Raw genomic sequence first — 17304 nt, 5'->3', positions numbered from 1 at the left:
GACGAATGTCCATGAGGATGAGGGTTCAATCTCTGGCCTCACTCGGTGGGTTAAAGGATCTGACGTTGCCATGAGCTGCGGTGTAGGCAGAAGACACGGCTCGGATCTCATGTTGCTGTGGCTGTGGTGGAGGCAGGCGGTTACAGCTCCCATTTGAACCCTAGCCTGGGAATCTCCATATGCCGTGGGTGCAGTCCTAAAAAGACAGAATAAAATAAAATAATACAATAAATAAAATAAAATACAAATGAATATCAATCCAAGTACATATGAGACACTGACATTTTTCTGCATCCCAGACAGATGTCCAAAATAGCTGTACCATCAATTCCTTGGATGGTTTTAGCTCTCAGTTCTAGGATCAGCATCAAGAAACTAAAGAGCTACAAATGCTCTCCCTTCCTGGATAAATTCAAGTTTCTAGAATGTGACATTTATCATCCATAATCTTTTATACTTACTTGCTGTATTTTCCCCTCAGTATTTGTGAAAAAAAATACATATTTTTTGAAGTCTGACTGTGTGTGTGTGTGTGTGTATATAATCACATATCATTATATATATTATATATATATATATATATATAATCATGATTTTCAGATTCAGGGTTGGACTGACAGCATATAACTCAACGAAAATAAGCCTTTTGATTTTACAAAAGGTTAGAGTAAACGTAATCACAGTACTTGATGAAAAAGTTCTTTTTTCTCAACCAAATGAATGAAAATGATCATTTATACACTGTTCTCTCCCTATTCCTATTCAATCCAGACAGGCGAGAAAATCATTTTCCTTTTATTATAACCAGATTTCCAAGAAATGTGTAGTTCTTTGAAATTAACCTTAACATTCCATTACAATAGGTAACATTTATAATCCTAAATATTTCCTAAACAGTTCACACTCTCTTTAGACTGCAGATTTTCAAGAACCTATAAAATTTCTCAGGGATTCTAAATTTCCAGTTGGCAAAAATACTCAACATCTATCACTCTTAAATAACCGTACAAGGAAAAGCGGAAGAGACAAGAGCATGACATGTGACCTTTTTGCTTACCTAGGTACGACTATACTTTTGGTAACCTACACTTAAGATACCGCCTAAGAAAACAACAGAGGGAGTTCCCGTCATGGCGCAGTGGAAACGAATCTGACTAGGAACCATGAGGTTGCGGGTTCGATCCCTGGCCTTACTCAGTGGATTAAGGATCTGGCGTTGCCGTGAGCCGTGGTGTAAGTCGCAGATTTGGCTCAGCTCTGATGTTGCTGTGGCTGTGGTGTAGGCCGGCAGCTCTAGCTCCAATTCAACCCTTAGCCTGTGACCCTCCATATGCTGCAGGTACAGCCCTAAAAACCAAATAAAGAAAAAAGGGGAAAAAAATGAGATAATTATTAGTCTATATCATTAGAAAAGAAAATGTGTAACAGCAGAAGATTATTATAATAACAGCCTATCAATTAATCTGGCTTACATAAATGGATTAATCTGGCTGACTGCTTTCCCAGGGGAGGAGTCCCATGTTAGGAATATGGAAGGCACGGACTGTGGAAGGAGCTGAGAATTGGGAGGATTCCTGAATGATGCCCAGATAATTCCCGATCGTGGGTCATACGTTACTCAGCTACCTCTCAATCAGGGAGAAACTCCCCACAAAGAACACTTTCTCCTATAAAATAGTGGCTGACACTGCAAGTCCCCACAAGCTGCCAGGCCGGAAGGGAACCTCCTTCTTCCAGATGTGAAAGTTGTATCTGCAGAATTCCAACCTCCCAGGCTTGATTCCCCCAGCCGGGATCTTGGAACCTAAATATCTACAGATCACAAGGACAAGGCACAAGAAGACAGCCAATACAGAAAGAGGCAAGGATGTTAATCTAGCCTGGGTTTTCCCTAACAACAATTTTTTTTTTTTGGTCTTTTTTGTCTTTCTAGGGCTGCACCCGTGGCATGTGGAGGTTTCCAGGCTAGTGGTGGAATCAGAGCTGTGGCTGCCAGCCTACACCACAGTCACAACCATGCCAGATCTGAGCCGCGTCTGCGACCTACACCACAGCTCACAGCCACGTCAGATCCTTAACCCACTGAGCAAAGCCAGGGATCGAACCTGCAACCTCATGGTTCCCAGTCAGATTCGTTTCCGCTGCGCCACGATGGGAACTCCCCTAACAGCAATTTAACCCTTCTGGAGTCTTCCTCTTTCAAAGGCTTTACACTTTTCCTCTCAGGCCAGGGCTCACATTTCTGAGTCACCACAAAAAGCACTCTAGAATAAATCTGAATAGATTTTTGACCAGTTTTTTGATTTCTGGAGGTATGTGTCCTTTTCATTTTCATATGAGTTGCACAAAACAATGAGGAGATAGTCACAGTTTTCATTAGGAGCCTATTTTCCCTAATTGGAATGAAAAATAAACCAATTTTAATTATATACTCTAATCAAAGCAAAAGCTTCACAGTCTAATTCTTTCATAAAAATTGAAACCGGAAAAGATAAATACCTCAAAAAGTCTAGCAAAATGACTAAAATAGGGCATGGTAACACTTCCTATCAAAAAGGGAAGCCTCCTATTTAAAATCTTAGATTTAAGACATAGTAGAAAAGCATACTGCTCCTCTGTGAAGGCACTGAAATTCTATGGATTGAAGAAAATATCCTACTAAAATTAAATTTAAAAAAAATCAGGCAAATAAGGCACAGGCGACTCAATAATTAACATCTTCCAAACATATAACTCAAGATTTTCATTTGTGTAAAGTAAGTTTTATAAACATTCTAGTCTGCTAGGTAGATGAAAATGATAAAATCAGTATGTATAATGACTGAGTTGCTGATCAATTAAGAAAATACAAGGAAAATCTCAAATCTGTTCTTTGTCAAGCTTTTTATGTATTTATTTGTCTTTTTTTTTTTTTTTTTTTTAGGGGCCATACTCATGGCACATGGAAGTTCCCAGGCTAGGGGCTGAATTAGAGCTGCAGCTGCTGGCATACACCACAGCCACAGCAACACAGAATCAGAGCCATGTCTGCAACCTACACCAGAGCTCACAGCCACGTCAGATCCTTAACCCACTGAGCATGGCCAAGGATCGAACCTGTGTCCTCACGGATACTACTTTCAGTTCGTTACTGCCGAGCCAAGATGGGAACTCCCTTATCAAGCTTTTTATAAGGAAAATTTTCAAACATATACAAACATAGAGGAAATCATTTAACGAACTGAATGTGTCAAGGGCCCAGCTTCAATACTTAACAGTCAAATCTTCCTTAACTTGTACTCCCCAGCCCAACACAGACATGAGATTATTTCAAAGTGGAACCCAGACAGCTTGTTCAGTTGTAAATATTACAGTATATAGACAATGCCATGATCACATCTTTTAAAAATGAATTATGCTATAACTCAGATATCCATTTAATACTGAAATTTCTCTGCCTCAGGGTTTTTTTTTTTTTTTTTTTTTCAAGTTAGTGGCATGGACTTCTCTCAGGGGCACACATCAGGTTAAGGATCCGGTGTTGTCACTGCTGTGGCTTGGGTCACTGTTGCGGTATGAGTTTGAGCCCTGGCCTGGGAACTTTGACAAGCCAAGGGCACAACCCAAAAAAAAAAAAAAAGTTGCAGTGGTATGGTATGTACCTTCCCTTTTTTTTTTTTCTCTTTTCTTTTCATTTGTGCTGTTTATCTTAGGAGAAACAGGGTCATCTGTTTGTAGTTTCCCACATTTTAGACTTCGCCGATTTTATCTGTGTGGTGTCATTTACCACATCCCCCTCCCCGCCCTACGCTTTTCCTGTAAACTGGTGGTTGTATCTAGAAGATTGATTTGATTCACATTCAACTTGAGGGTGAGAATACTTCAAAGGCAATGATGTGTGAGTCTCTGTGCCTCTTGAAAGGAGGTAGTTTTCCTCCAGTGCTGCTGGACTGAGAATCAGGTTCAGGCCTCGACAGCCTGATCTACCCATTATAAAATGCTCCATCAGCCTTTCGCCTAATGGCCTAGATCCACTCCTTCGGGAGGGATTCCTGGACGGTGATAATTCTCACCACATCATTCCTCCGGCACTTATTAACTAGAATTCTCTATAAAAACGAACTTACAGTCACCAACCATCTGGTTACCCTGAGCCACAGTTCATGTCGCAAAGGCAAATTCAATGCTTGGTTCTTTTTCTGCTATTTACTGGTTTTCAGAATAATAAATGGGATCTTTCAAAAGGGACCACTGAATTCAAAAGATGTGTATTAGTTTTACCTTTCTTTTTTTATTTATTTGTCTTTTTTTTAGGGCCACACCCATAGCATATGGAGGTTCCCAGGCTGGGGGTGGGGGGGGGGGTCAAATCAGAGCTGTAGCTGCTGGCCTACGCTCAGAGCCCTCATGCCTTAGGGAGAAATTCTGTAATGCTTCTCCCATTTGTGGTTCACCCACTCAGGGGGGGTACGGGTCTTGGCTCCACCACATCTCGGCCCTCCTACCCGTCTCCTTTTGGGTCCTTCTTTACATCTTCAGTTGCAGATGATCTTTTCGGCTAGTTTCTGGTTTTTCTCATCAATGGCTGCTCTATAAATAACTCTGCAGCTTGGGTGTGCCCGTAGGAGGAGGTGAGCTCAGAGTTTCCGAGTCTGCCATCTTGGCCACTCCCTCCTCTAAAACCCATGAGCTTTCAATACCTGCATCTTTTTTTTTCCTTCAATTTTTAATGTTTTAAATTTTTTAATGCGTGTTATCTTATTATAACGTCTCCATAATAGAGCAGCTATGATCTGGCAGCTAATTAAAATCTACTCACACTAGGGACAGAAAGCACTGATACTATAGTAACTTGTTTCCTAACTCATTAGAGACCCTGAAAATATTATAGATTACTAAAAATTAGGTTTGACCTGATACAAGTAGACAAAAGTATGAAAGAACGAACACATAATAGTATTTTTTTTTTGTCTTTTTGCCATTTCTTGGGTGGGCTGCTCCTGCAGCATATGGAGGTTCCCAGGCTAAGGGTCTAATCCGAGCTATAGCCGCCAGCCTACACCAGAGCCACAGCAATGCAGGATCCGAGCTGCGTCTGCAACCTACACCACAGGTCACAGCAACAGTGGATCCTTAACCCACTGAGCAAGGCCAGGGATTGAACCCACAACCTCATGGTTCCTAGTCGGGTTCGTTAACCACTGAGCCACGAAGGGAACTCCATAGTATCTTTTTCAAAGAGAAGATTTACCAGTGAATGTAGTCATCATGGTTACCTTCCATTCGTGGAAATACAAAACTTCTGCATTTAAGGAAATGATTTCACTTTCAGATCCTCAAGCTGGTAATAGAAGAGGAATCGCCACATACTCAGAGCTCACAGTCAAACCCTTTTAAAAATTTTTGGGAGTTCCCGTTGTGGCGCAGTGGTTAACGAATCCAACTAGGAACCATGAGGTGGCGGGTTCGATCCCTGGCCTTGCTCAGTGGGTTAAGGATCCGGCGTTGCCATGAGCTGTGGTGTAGGTCGCAGATGCGGCTTGGATCCCGCGCTGCTGTGGTGTAGGCCAGCGGCTAGAGCTCCAATTCAACCCCTAGCCTGGGAACCTCCATATGCCGCAGGAATCGGCCCTAGAAAAGGGAAAAAAAAAAAACAGAAAAAAAAAAAGCCCAGCATATAAACAGAGAAAAGTGGTTTAACATCATTATACATTTTTTAGGTTAAGATTTATACCAAACTTGATATGAGGAATTCCCGTTGTGGCATAGCAGTAACGAACCCAACCAGTATCCATGAGGCCTCAGGTTCGATCCTTGGCCTTGCTCAGTGGGTTAAAGATCCGGTGTTGCTATGAGCTGTGGTGTAGGTCACAGAAGTGGCTTGGATCCCACGTTGCCGTGTCTGTGGCACAGGCTGGCAGCTGCAACTCTGATTTGACCCCTAGCCTGGGAAACTCCATATGCTGCAGAGGTGGCCCTAAAAAAATAAATGAATAAATAAAAAATAAAGAGTTGATGTGAGATAAATCAATGACAAAAATAAAAATATCTGGATGAACACGAAAATTTGAAACGAGGGGTTAGAGGTGAGAGGTGCCACCTAATATCAGCATCAAGTTCATAAAAATAGTTCAATCTTTTTCTTATTGAAAATTTCAAACAGAACCAAAATTATGGGACATAATACAATGAATCCTCACATATCCATCCTCAGTATCAACCATTTTCCATTTATGGTCAATCTTCTTTCATCCATACTCCAATTACTGCCCATGGTCCCCTCACACACACCCTGACCCCCAGGATTCTTTTGAAGGAATTTATGCCACTGTATTTTATCTCTAAGTATTTGAGCATATGTATCTAAAAGATAAAGAATCTAACACAATGCTATTGCCTTACCTAAAAAGAATAACAATATTCCTTAGTATCACCTGAAGTGCTACCTAGGGCTCATAGTTACAGTTCACAAACTATCCCCATTACCACCTTCCCTGAATTTTCTCAAAAGTACACTACCCCCTCTTCCCCACTCTGGACTAAGGAAGGCTACAGAATCCTTTGCTTTCTCATGACATGACTCAAATAAGTATGGAAGAGTCAAACAAAAGCTCAGGATAGAAGATAAGAAAGGCCAGAGAGAAGAAACATGCAAATAGCAAATCTGATTTTCAAGATATGGCTTATTCTCTGGACCCACTCCATACTAGTTCTATTTGCTAGGAAGGAAGGAGCTTGTCTGTATCTTGTCGTCAGTCTGAGAAAGTGAAGCACGGAAAAGGAAAAAGTAATTCCTTCTCCTATAGACCCAAGATCTGCTTGCCTAGTCTCTATTTCTCTTCTGAGGATCAATATCTTTCCCTTGATGATGAAAACCAGGAATAAACACCCCTTCAGGGGAGGCCCTGGTTCCTAAAGCACAGAGAATGCAGCCTTACCCTACAGCATCAGGAAGGTAGATCAGGAGTTCCCGTTGTGGCTCAGTGGTTAACGAATCTGACTAGGAACCATGAGGTTGTGGGTTCGATCCCTGGCCTTGCTCCATGGGTTAAGGATCCAGTGTTGCTGTGACCTGTGGTGTAGGTTGCAGACGCGGCTTGGATCCCACGTTGCTGTGCCTATGGCACAGGCCAGCGGCTACAGCTCTGATTAGACCCCTAGCCTGGGAACCTCCATATGCTGCAGGTGTGGCCCTAGAAAAGACCAAAAAAGGAAAAAAGAAAGTATATCAGAATACACTGCTAAAACCCCACTAGGTATACAACACATATGCACAGTGGTGGTCATTCTCTTACACAAAACACAAAGATCACAGTCAGCAATGACTATAAACCTCTAATCTGACTGATATAATTCCCTTACTGATAAGGGAGAAACAAGTGTAGATTTGTCAAAAACGAATTTCATGGGCAGCTCTGAACAACAACAAAAAAAAGTGAATATATGAAAACGTGCTTTGTTAAAAATAAAAGGACAATACAAAAACTAAGTGCTGTTGGTCGGTGTTACCAGTGGGGGCTCAGTCACTGGGTGTGTGACCTTAAGCCAATCATTTAATTTAGCTTCTCTAATTTCAGTTTGCTTTTACTTCTGTGAGAATTAAATAAGGTACTAAAAAAAAAAAAATCTACTATGTTAACATGATACACTCAGAAGGAGACAATGCCATTTTAGTGGTATGCTTGCCTAAAATGCATCTCATTCCAATCATGAAAAAACATCACAGAAATAAAAGTGAGGGGCATTCTACAGTGTAAGCCTCTACTCCTCCTAAGTGTCAAGGATATGAGAGACAAGGCAAGAGAGAGAAACTGCTATAGACTGGAAGAGACTAGGGGAAAAAATACCTACTCATTGCAATGTGAGAATCTAGATAGCATTCTAGGACAGAAAAGGCACGTTAGTGTGAAATGGACAGAATATGAATCAAGTCCAGGTTTAGTTGATACACTATTGTAACTAATGTTAATTTCTGGTTTTTAACTGAAGGATAAATATTCAAAGAATCTTTGCTTCCAAATAATTCATTTCTCCAACACCTCCAACATCTCTGGCCAAGATATATGTGAATGTAAATATATAAAAATACAAATGTGTGTACCAGTTTCTAAAGCTGATGAAAAAAGCACCACCTCCACACTTACATAGTGAGCCTTTCAGTTTGAAATATCCCAGCAGTTCTGACTGAACAAATCTTCTTTGAACCCCAGCATCTTATCTGACATTTGGGTCATGGCCTCCTAGTTTGCTTCCTGCAGCAGCAATAACAAAAGAACTTTCCTCTCTTTTGCCCTACAAACAACTTCTTGGTAATCAGCAGTACGGAGCTAGGCATAAAAACAGTGCTCAGGGGGCATGAGATGAAGAAAGTTGGTCTGCTTCCTCTTACACACCTATTTTGTCACATTCATCTCTGCACATTCAGGAGATGCACAGAATATGGGCAGGGAGCAAGCACCGCGAAGCACAGGCAGATGAGAAGGAAAACGCCACTTCCTTCGCTCTGCAGGGCTCTAGCTTCTGCGGGTAATGGAGCTGCTCAAAACCAAGTCAGAAAGTTCCCCTTGTGGCTCAGCAGGTTAAGACCCCAACGATAGTATCCATGAGGATGCAGGGTTGATCCCTGGCCTTGCTCAGTGGGTGAAAGGAGCCGGGGTGGCCGTGAGCCGCAGTTTAGGTGGCACATGTGGCTCGGATCTGGGAGATCCCGAGTTGCCATGGCTTGTGATGTAGGCCGGCAGCCACAGCTCCAATTCGACCCCTAGCCTGGGAACTTCTGTATGCCGCGGGTGTGGACCTAAAAAGGTGCATGCGCACGCACACCACGCACGCACGCACGCACAGAAAAGTTAGGAACGTTGAACATCCGCCCAAAATCATGGGGCTCAGCCACTGCTTCAAGCTATGCGGAAGGAAGGTACTGCTGGAGGCCCACGCACCTGTCAGGGTGATGTCATCGTCATCCTCATCGATGATTTCCTCCTCAGCCACATCCAGGGAGCTCTCGGTAATCATGTCATTGGGCTCCTCCACACAGGCCAGACCCGCGTAGCTATTGAGAATGTCAGCACCGGGAACATGTTCCACAATGACGGCAGGAAAGATAGCTGGGTCACCAAGCTAGGAGGGGTGAGGGGGGGAAAAAAGAATGAACAAAAAGTTGCCTTTGTTACATACAACCCCAATGATTTCATACTAGACATCGGTGCAATTTTGACATCAGCGCCTTGCATTTTGACACTCCTGGGCGACACGGAATAGGTATCTACTAAGACCAAAGATAGTTTCATTATCAATCTTGGGTTTTAACAACCAAGTTTTCATCGGGAAGTTCAGCAGAAACAGCCTTTGAAAGCACATTCTGCTAAAAACGCTAGTATCCTTAATGCATAAGGGGCGTACAAGTGAAATGTACAATTAAAGACAATGGCAACCAAAGTTTTTTTGACAGAAAAAAAAAAAATCTGTGAGTTTAGCAGACATGAAGCTATCACTTGGCGCACAGGCCGGGTTTAGCAACTGCTTTTGATTCACATGGGAAAATTAACTTTCGTTTTCTCTCTGGAACTTTAGTACTGGAAGGATCCTTAAAATGTAATCCATTATCAGACACAACTTAGAATAGATATACAAGGAGATCCTGCTGAATAGCATTGAGAAGTTTGTCTAGATACTCATGTTGCAACAGAACAAAGGGTGGGGGAAAAAAATGTGATTGTAATGTATACATGTAAGGATAACCTGACCCCCTTGCTGTACAGTGGGAAAATAAAAAAATTTAAAAAAAAATGTAATCCAGTCCAACCACCTCCTTTGACAGATGAAGAAACTGACTCAGAGAGGTAAAGTTTTTAACAGCCTACTCAAAAATCAGTTTGTTGGTCATGAAAAAACTCAATGTTAAAAGTGAAAACCAAATAAAAAGTTTTTGAATGTATCTAAGTTTAAATGAATCATAACACCATGTAACCAGGACTATTCATAGAATAATTACTTTTCAAATATAGTAAAAATGCTGACATTTATCAACTTATTATTTATTTATTTATTTTGCTTTTTAGGGCCACACTCATAGCACAAGGAAGCTCACAGGCCAGGGGTCGAACCAGAGCCATGGCCGCCGGCCTAGGCCACAGCCACAGCAATGCAGGATCCGAGCAACGTCTGCGACCCACGCCACAGCTCACGGCAACCCCAGATCCCCAACCCACCGAGCAAGGCCAGGGATCGAGCCCGCAACCCCATGGGTCCCCAGTCAGATTTGTTTCCGCTGTGCCATGACAGGAACTCCTATCAACTTGTTTTATATTGCTATACTTGTCGTACTGTATATCATTCATTTTCTGCACTTTCATATTAATATCGCTCTGCAAATCATCCTCCTCTGATATGCGTGAAGCAGTCTACTGATGTAAAAAAAAAATCAATTAGTGACAGACCTCATTTATTTACTCTCTCTTTTACTATAAAAACTAAAAAACTTCGATCAAAACCTCAAAATTTTAAAGCTTCATTTTAAAAGTTGCAATAGGACAAAGAATTCTCCTATGACCTTCAACCATATTTCTCAACCTGTAACATTTAATCATGTGTATCATCCTCTTCTTACATCGTCATTTTTATCTCAATAGTTTTTTTAACTTATTTGAAAATGGTAGACATAGTGCTCCTTAACCCTAAATACCTAAGTGAATATTTTCTAAATATCTGAACATTATCTTATATAAAGATAGCACAATTACAGAAGCCAGGAGAGTAACATTGATATAGTGCTATTAATCTATAGACTTTATTCAAATTTCTCCAACTGTCATTAATCTCTTTTTTAATTAAAAAAATCAACTCTCATTAATCTTTTTTTTTTTAAGAAAAAAAAATATATTTTTAAGTGTCACACCTGAGGCATATGGAAGTTCCCAAGCTAGGGGTCAAATCATAGCTACAGCTGCTGGCCTACACCACAGCCACAGCAACACCAGATCTGAGTTGTGTCTGTGACTTAAACCGCAACTCAAGGCAACGCCGGATCCTTAACCCACTGAGCAAGGCCGGGGGTCAAACCTGCATCCTCATGGATACTAGCCTGGTTTGTTACCACTGAACCACAACAGGAACTCGTTAATGTAAAACAAACAAACAAACAAACTTGGGAGTTCCCATCGTGATGCAGCAGAAATGAACCTGACTAGGAACCAAGGTTGCAGGTTCAATCCCTGGCCTCGCTCAGTGGGATGGGGATCCAGCATTGCTATGAGCTGTGGTGTGGGTCACAGATACAGCTCATATCTGGCATTGCTGTGGCTGTGGTGTAAGCCGGCAGCCTTAGCTCCGACTGGACCCCTAGCCTGGGAATCTCCATAAGCCACAGGTGTGGTCCTAAAAAGTCAAAAAAAAAAACAAAAAAACAAAAAAACAAAAAAAAACCCAAACCAAAAACCAAGCCAAAACAAAAAATCTTGAGCTCTGGAGCCAATCTAGGATCATAAGTTTCATTTAGTAAATACCCTGTTTCTTCATGACAACTCCTTTAATCTGGTGCAGCTCTTCATTTTCTTTGTCTTTTATGCTCTTAACACTTTTGAAGAGTAGAGGCCATTTGTTTCATAAAATATCTCTCAATTTAGGTTTGTGTGGGATTAACTTATGATTAGACCCAGTCTGCATTTCAGGAAAGAAAACTAAAAATGTAATGTTGTGTCCTTTCAAATACATCTTATCAGGAGGTCCAAAATACTTATCTGTCCCATTATTAACGATATTAACTTTGATCATTTAGTTAGGAGGGTGTCTACTACAAATTGACTATTTTTCCTTTTTGTAATTAGTAAATATCTTATGGAAAGATAGCTCATGTAAATATCCTGCTTCTTTTTAAAAAATACAGAAAATGATTTATGATTTCATTATAAATAAGCAGCCTTAATCTTTTAAAATTAATGTCTGTAGTAGCACAAAGGTTAAATATGACTTCTATTGTAAGAATTTCATTACCTAAATTAAATATATGATATCATAGGTACTAAACCAATACTATCCATACCTTAAAGAATGCTGTGTTCTGAAATGTATAGATAATACCAAAATGTATGTGGATTGTTTTAAAGTGTTTCTTTCCCATTTCTGAAAAGAGGAAGTTAGAGGTAACTGGCTCTCCAAATCATGTTTTAAAACAGAAAGTAAGAGGCTCAAAAACTACACTGTAAAACACACACACACACAGAGACACCAAGAGAGTATCATAAGTAGCCAAGACTAAGTATAGTCACTGGCCTTGCCTTTCTCTTTTTTAAGAGTGAATGATGCACATGCAACTCCAGCTGGCAGGAGCATGAGCTTGTTACACTTCTCCTTAAAGTCAAGCTCCTCCTTAAGCTCGTCTAACAAGGCTGAGGCCAGAGTGAGTTAATTCTTAGGATTTCATTTCCTGTCTCAACAATGCTACGTACCAGGTAAGAGCAGGGCTTATCATCTCCATCCATTGGCAGATGAAGAATGAGGATAAGACATTTACCCCGAATCACCTACCAAGTCAGAGACAGAGGCAGGTCAATGCAGTTCACAGGAGCAGCCTTCAAAGGAAAGCCAAGTATTTCTCCCTACTCGCATCTATTTTGGCTCCTGAAATCTGAGTGATGAGTGTTTATGGAGTGTGGATATTATCTCCAAAATTTTATCTGAATCTATACAGTCCCCAGGATTCTAATAACTATATGATACCTGTTACGACCTTCGTTCTTGTCTTATTCTCTTACCCCGTAAGTGGACTGGAGCCGATTACTCTCCAGATGGGCAGATCTTAGGAACACATCACTAAAATCCATGCTGCTCCCACCTCAGGGCCCCTCTCCAGAAGCAACCATGGGGCCAATTACTCTGTTTCCTAACAGAGACCGTCTATGTATGATCAAGTGTATCCTCTCTCTCTCTTTCTTTTTTCTTTTTTTTTTTTTTTTTTGCTTTTCAGGGTCACACGCACAGCATATGGAGGTTCCCAGGGTAGGGGTTGAATTGGAGCTACAGCTGCTGGCCTACGCCGCAACATAGAATCCAAGCCACGTCTGCCACCTACACCACAGCACATGGCAACGCTGGATCCTTAACCCACTGAGAAAGGCCAGAGATCAAACTTGCATCCTCACGGATACTAGTCAGATTCATTTCCGCTGAGCCGCAACGGAACTCCAGATCAAGCGCATTCTAATTTGCTTTACATAATCATTTGCAATTTTAAGTATTTTTGAAACCATTTATTAAGAAAATTTTCAGGAGTTCCCGTCGCGGCACAGCAGAAACGAATCCGACTAGGAACCATGAAGTTATGGGTTCGATCCCTGGCCTCACTCAGTAGGTTAAGGATCTGGTGTTGCCATGAGCTGTGGTGTAGGTCGCAGATGCGGCTCAGATCCTGCATTGCTGTGGCTGTGGTGTAGGCCAGCAACTGTGGCTCCAACTGGACCCCTAGCCCAGGAATCTCCATATGCCACGAGTGTGGCCCTAAAAAGCAAACAAAGAAAAGAAGAAAATTTTCAGACACATAAAAGTAGAGAGAAAAGATTAGCTCCCATGGAACCAAAAATGTGCCTAAGAATGAAAAGAGAGGCTTAAGGATCCCGTGTTGCTGTGGCTGTGGCCCAGGGCAATTCAACCCCTAGCCTGGGAATGCCCATATGCTGCAGCACGTATGGCTCCCCCCCAAAAAAAAGAATGAATGAAAAGGGACATGTGGTTCTGTGCTTTTGAGGGGAGCAACATCCTGTTATCATAATCTTATTTTCCTCACTTTAAATGAAATAAGAGCAATAGCTGAGCCTAAGGGCCCTTCCAGATTTGGTTTTATTAAGATATAATTAACTGTCTGTTTAGAACTTGACAGTGAAAGAGATTTCTGACTCTTGAGGCTGTCATTACTCATTCTAAATGGGGGGGAGGGAGTCACACCCACACTGTCACCTACCTGCTGACCCTGCCACTGCTATGAGGTAAAATTTGTCAGCACTGAATATGCACCAGGCACTTGGCTTATTGCTTTTTTTTTTTTTTTTTGTCTTTTTGCCATTTCTTGGGCCGCTGCTGCAGCATATGGAGATTCCCAGGCTCGGGGTTTAATCGGAGCCACAGCCGCCAGCCTACGCCAGAGCCACAGCAACACGGGATCCTTAACCCACTGAGCAGGGCCAGGGATCGAACCCGCAACCTCGTGGTTCCTAGTCGGATTCGTTAACCACCGAGGCACGATGGGAACTCCACTTATTGCTTTATATGGATTACATATTATTTCAGTATCACAAAATCCAACGAAGGAGAAACATTAGATTATCTCCTTTATACATGGAGAAAACGCAGTCTCCAGGGGAAAGGCAACAATTTACTCTAAGTGGCAGAAACTTTAAAGTGACTCCGGAGTCCATACTCTCTCTATTCACTGCTACAGTCAGCCTTAAACATGATGCTGTTTTTTGTTTTGTTTTGTTTTGGCATTTACTTAGTTCTAATTTAAAAAAAAAAAAAAAAACAGAATAGGTGAGGAGCTGTCTGCAGTATAACTTTCAATATTATTGTCTGCGGGGCCTCTCCAATCCAACTATCTCAAGGGCTCAGCCAGTTCCTCTTGGTCCCCAGGGACCTCCCAGGATCACCACTAATATAAGCATACCGTCTTCTCCTTTTATGATACCTGCTCCTCTCATGAAAAACATGGGCCATTCTTTCCTAGTCCACTAAGATGTATCTTCAAAGTTGTCCATCTCTTCATTTCTCCAGGGTGCTATTAATTCGTATAAAATAAATAGACCAACTCTGAGTCTCAGGTAAGAGGCCTGAACCTCTATAAACAAAATAGACTTAGGAAACCCCTCATGGGTAACTGGAAAGAACTTCCCCCTCTATTACGTAAACAGAAAGAAAGCACACATTCCAGAAACTCCAGCTGCTGATCTCAGCTCTGCCTTATAAACTGACTAGTAACTGAGGCATCGGGAGCCTAAAAACTTCCTAACCACAAATCCTAAAATTCCTTATAAAGAAATGGTTCCTCGCCTCTTAAATGAAGAAATTGGCAAAATCGCTTCTCTTTTCTCTGTTTTTGCTTTTTAGGGCCGCACCTGCGGCACATGGAGGTTCCCAGGCTAGGGGTCCAATGGGAGCTATAGGTGCCGGCCTACACCACAGCCACAGCCACACCGGATCCTTAACCCACTGAGCGAGGCTAAGGATCGAACCCGAATCCTCATGGATCATAGTCAGGATCTTTAACTGCTGAGGCACGAAGGGAACTCCAGAAATTGGCCAAATCTCAAATGCTGAATTTTCCTAGATTTAAATTTTTTAAATAAAGTATTGGGACTTGTACTAGTTTGCCAGGGCTGCTGTAACAAAGTACCACCGGCTAGCTGGTTTAAACAACAGACACATACAGTCTCTCAATACAAGGCTAGATGTCTGAGATCAGGGTGTCTGCGGGGTTGGTTCCTTCTGAGGCCTGTGAGGGAAGGACCTGCTCCAGGCCTCCCTGGCTTGTAACGGGCCGTCTTCATGTTCATGGCGTTCTCCCTGCGTCTGTGTCCAAGTTCTCTCTTCATATATGGACACTGATCATACTGAATCAGGGGCTCATCTATTCCACAATAACCCTGTGTCCACATTCGGAGATATCAGGGGTTAGAGTTTCAACATATGGGGAGTTCCCATTGCGGCTCAGTGGTAAAGAACCTGACTAGTATTACGTGAGGATTCAAGTTGGATCCCTGGCCCCGCTCAGTGGGTTAAGGAGACTGCACTGCTGTGGCTGTGGCTGTGGCCTAGGTCGGCAGCTGCAGTTTCAATGTGACCCCTTAGCCTGGGAACTTCCCTATGCCACATGTGCATCCCTAAAAAGCAAAAAATAAATAAATAAATAACTTCAACATATGAATCTGGGGGATGGGGAGCAACTCAGCCTATAAAACAATTCACTTTAACCTAGCTTTAAGTCTCTGATTTGATAACTTTACCCTAAATAACCTCTATAGCTTATGGAGATATATATCCATATATAATATATATTCCTATTATTACTTTTATATTAAGATCAGACATTATTCTTCAAGTTTCTTTGCTGAAGACCGTCAAACTTTAACCACCTAGTTTTTCTGAATCATTTCAACCAGACTCCTTCCCAAGATTTATTTAAAACAAGAGTTTCAGGAAAGTCAGAGCTGGTCATAAAATGCAATAAGATCTGTTACCTGCTTTTAAAAAATGAGGGCGTCAGCATTTCATTGATGCCCTAACAAAAATATGACATTTCATTTGGCTGGCTACTTTTTCAAAAAATTTTCTCCAAATCATTTTTCTAAAATTATCACCTCTAAAACCTCTCGTTACTTAAACAGATGAAGGATCTTCTCTTCAGTACTTTTTACTTGCATCAGGGAATTTCAGTACCCTCTACTGGTGGTCAGCAACCCTGACCGTACACTAGGAAACATCTAGGAGTTCCCATCGTGGCTCAGCGGAACCTGACTAGCATCCATGAGGACGCAGGTTCGATCCTTGGCCTTGCTCAGTGGGTTAAGGATCCAGTGTTGCCGTGAGCTGTGGTGTACGCTGTAGATGTGGCTCGGGCCCTGCACTGCTGTGGCAGTGGAGTGGTATAGGCCAGCAGCTACAGCTCTGATTCAACCCCTAGTCTGGGAACTTCCAGATGCTGCAGAGGCGGCCCTAAAAAAGATTTTAAAAAATAAATAATAAAAAATACACTACAAAACATCTAAAAAATATCAGTACCTGACCCAAATGGGAATCAAACATCAGCATATCTAAGGATGTGACCAACGCATGTTATCGAAGGTCCTCGGGGGATTCCACTGAGTGTGCAGGGTTCAGAACCACTGCTCGATCAAGAATTACCAAGATTCTAAACTGCATCCCCTAAATTCAGTCAACTTCGGTTATTGATGCCAACATCTACGATTCTAGTAATCCAAAAAGACAAGCAGTTGTATTACATTGTGCTATTGTATTATATTTTGCTATTTGGCACTCGCAGACTATTTTCCCATTCGCTGTTGGAACAGAACCAAAATAAATCACAAATAACGGGTGGGAAGAGAGGGGGGAAGGCTTCTGAGAATTAAAAGCTGTTGACAATCAGCGTTACTAACGTCTCTATTTCCATAAGCAAATTAAACGGTAGTGATCATCTGACTTTTGGCTGTTTTACAACTTTACGGAAGGTGTTCACAGCTCCAGATGGAAACAGCTACCAGTTTCCCTTTCTATTAATTTCACGTAGATTTATGACGTGATGAACGAAAAATTTTAACAACTTTTTAAGCAGCACTAATA

General features: G+C 41.7%; 1 protein-coding gene across 12 annotated transcripts in view; it reads right to left on the bottom strand.

Moving 5' to 3' along the window:
• ELF1 (E74 like ETS transcription factor 1) overlaps positions 1–17304 on the bottom strand; it is a 124033-nt gene that overhangs the window by 22229 nt on the left and 84500 nt on the right. For all 12 annotated transcript variants that reach the window (XM_047756107.1, XM_047756105.1, XM_047756110.1 and 9 more), the window contains one exon: positions 8919–9099. In XM_047756107.1, the coding sequence (XP_047612063.1) occupies positions 8919–9099 (181 nt within the window). The remainder of the gene's footprint in view (positions 1–8918; positions 9100–17304) is intronic.

This window comes from Phacochoerus africanus, chromosome 13 (assembly GCF_016906955.1).
Source record: "Phacochoerus africanus isolate WHEZ1 chromosome 13, ROS_Pafr_v1, whole genome shotgun sequence".
Classification (NCBI taxonomy): domain Eukaryota; kingdom Metazoa; phylum Chordata; class Mammalia; order Artiodactyla; family Suidae; genus Phacochoerus; species Phacochoerus africanus.
This window is presented reverse-complemented; position numbering and strand designations above follow the sequence as displayed.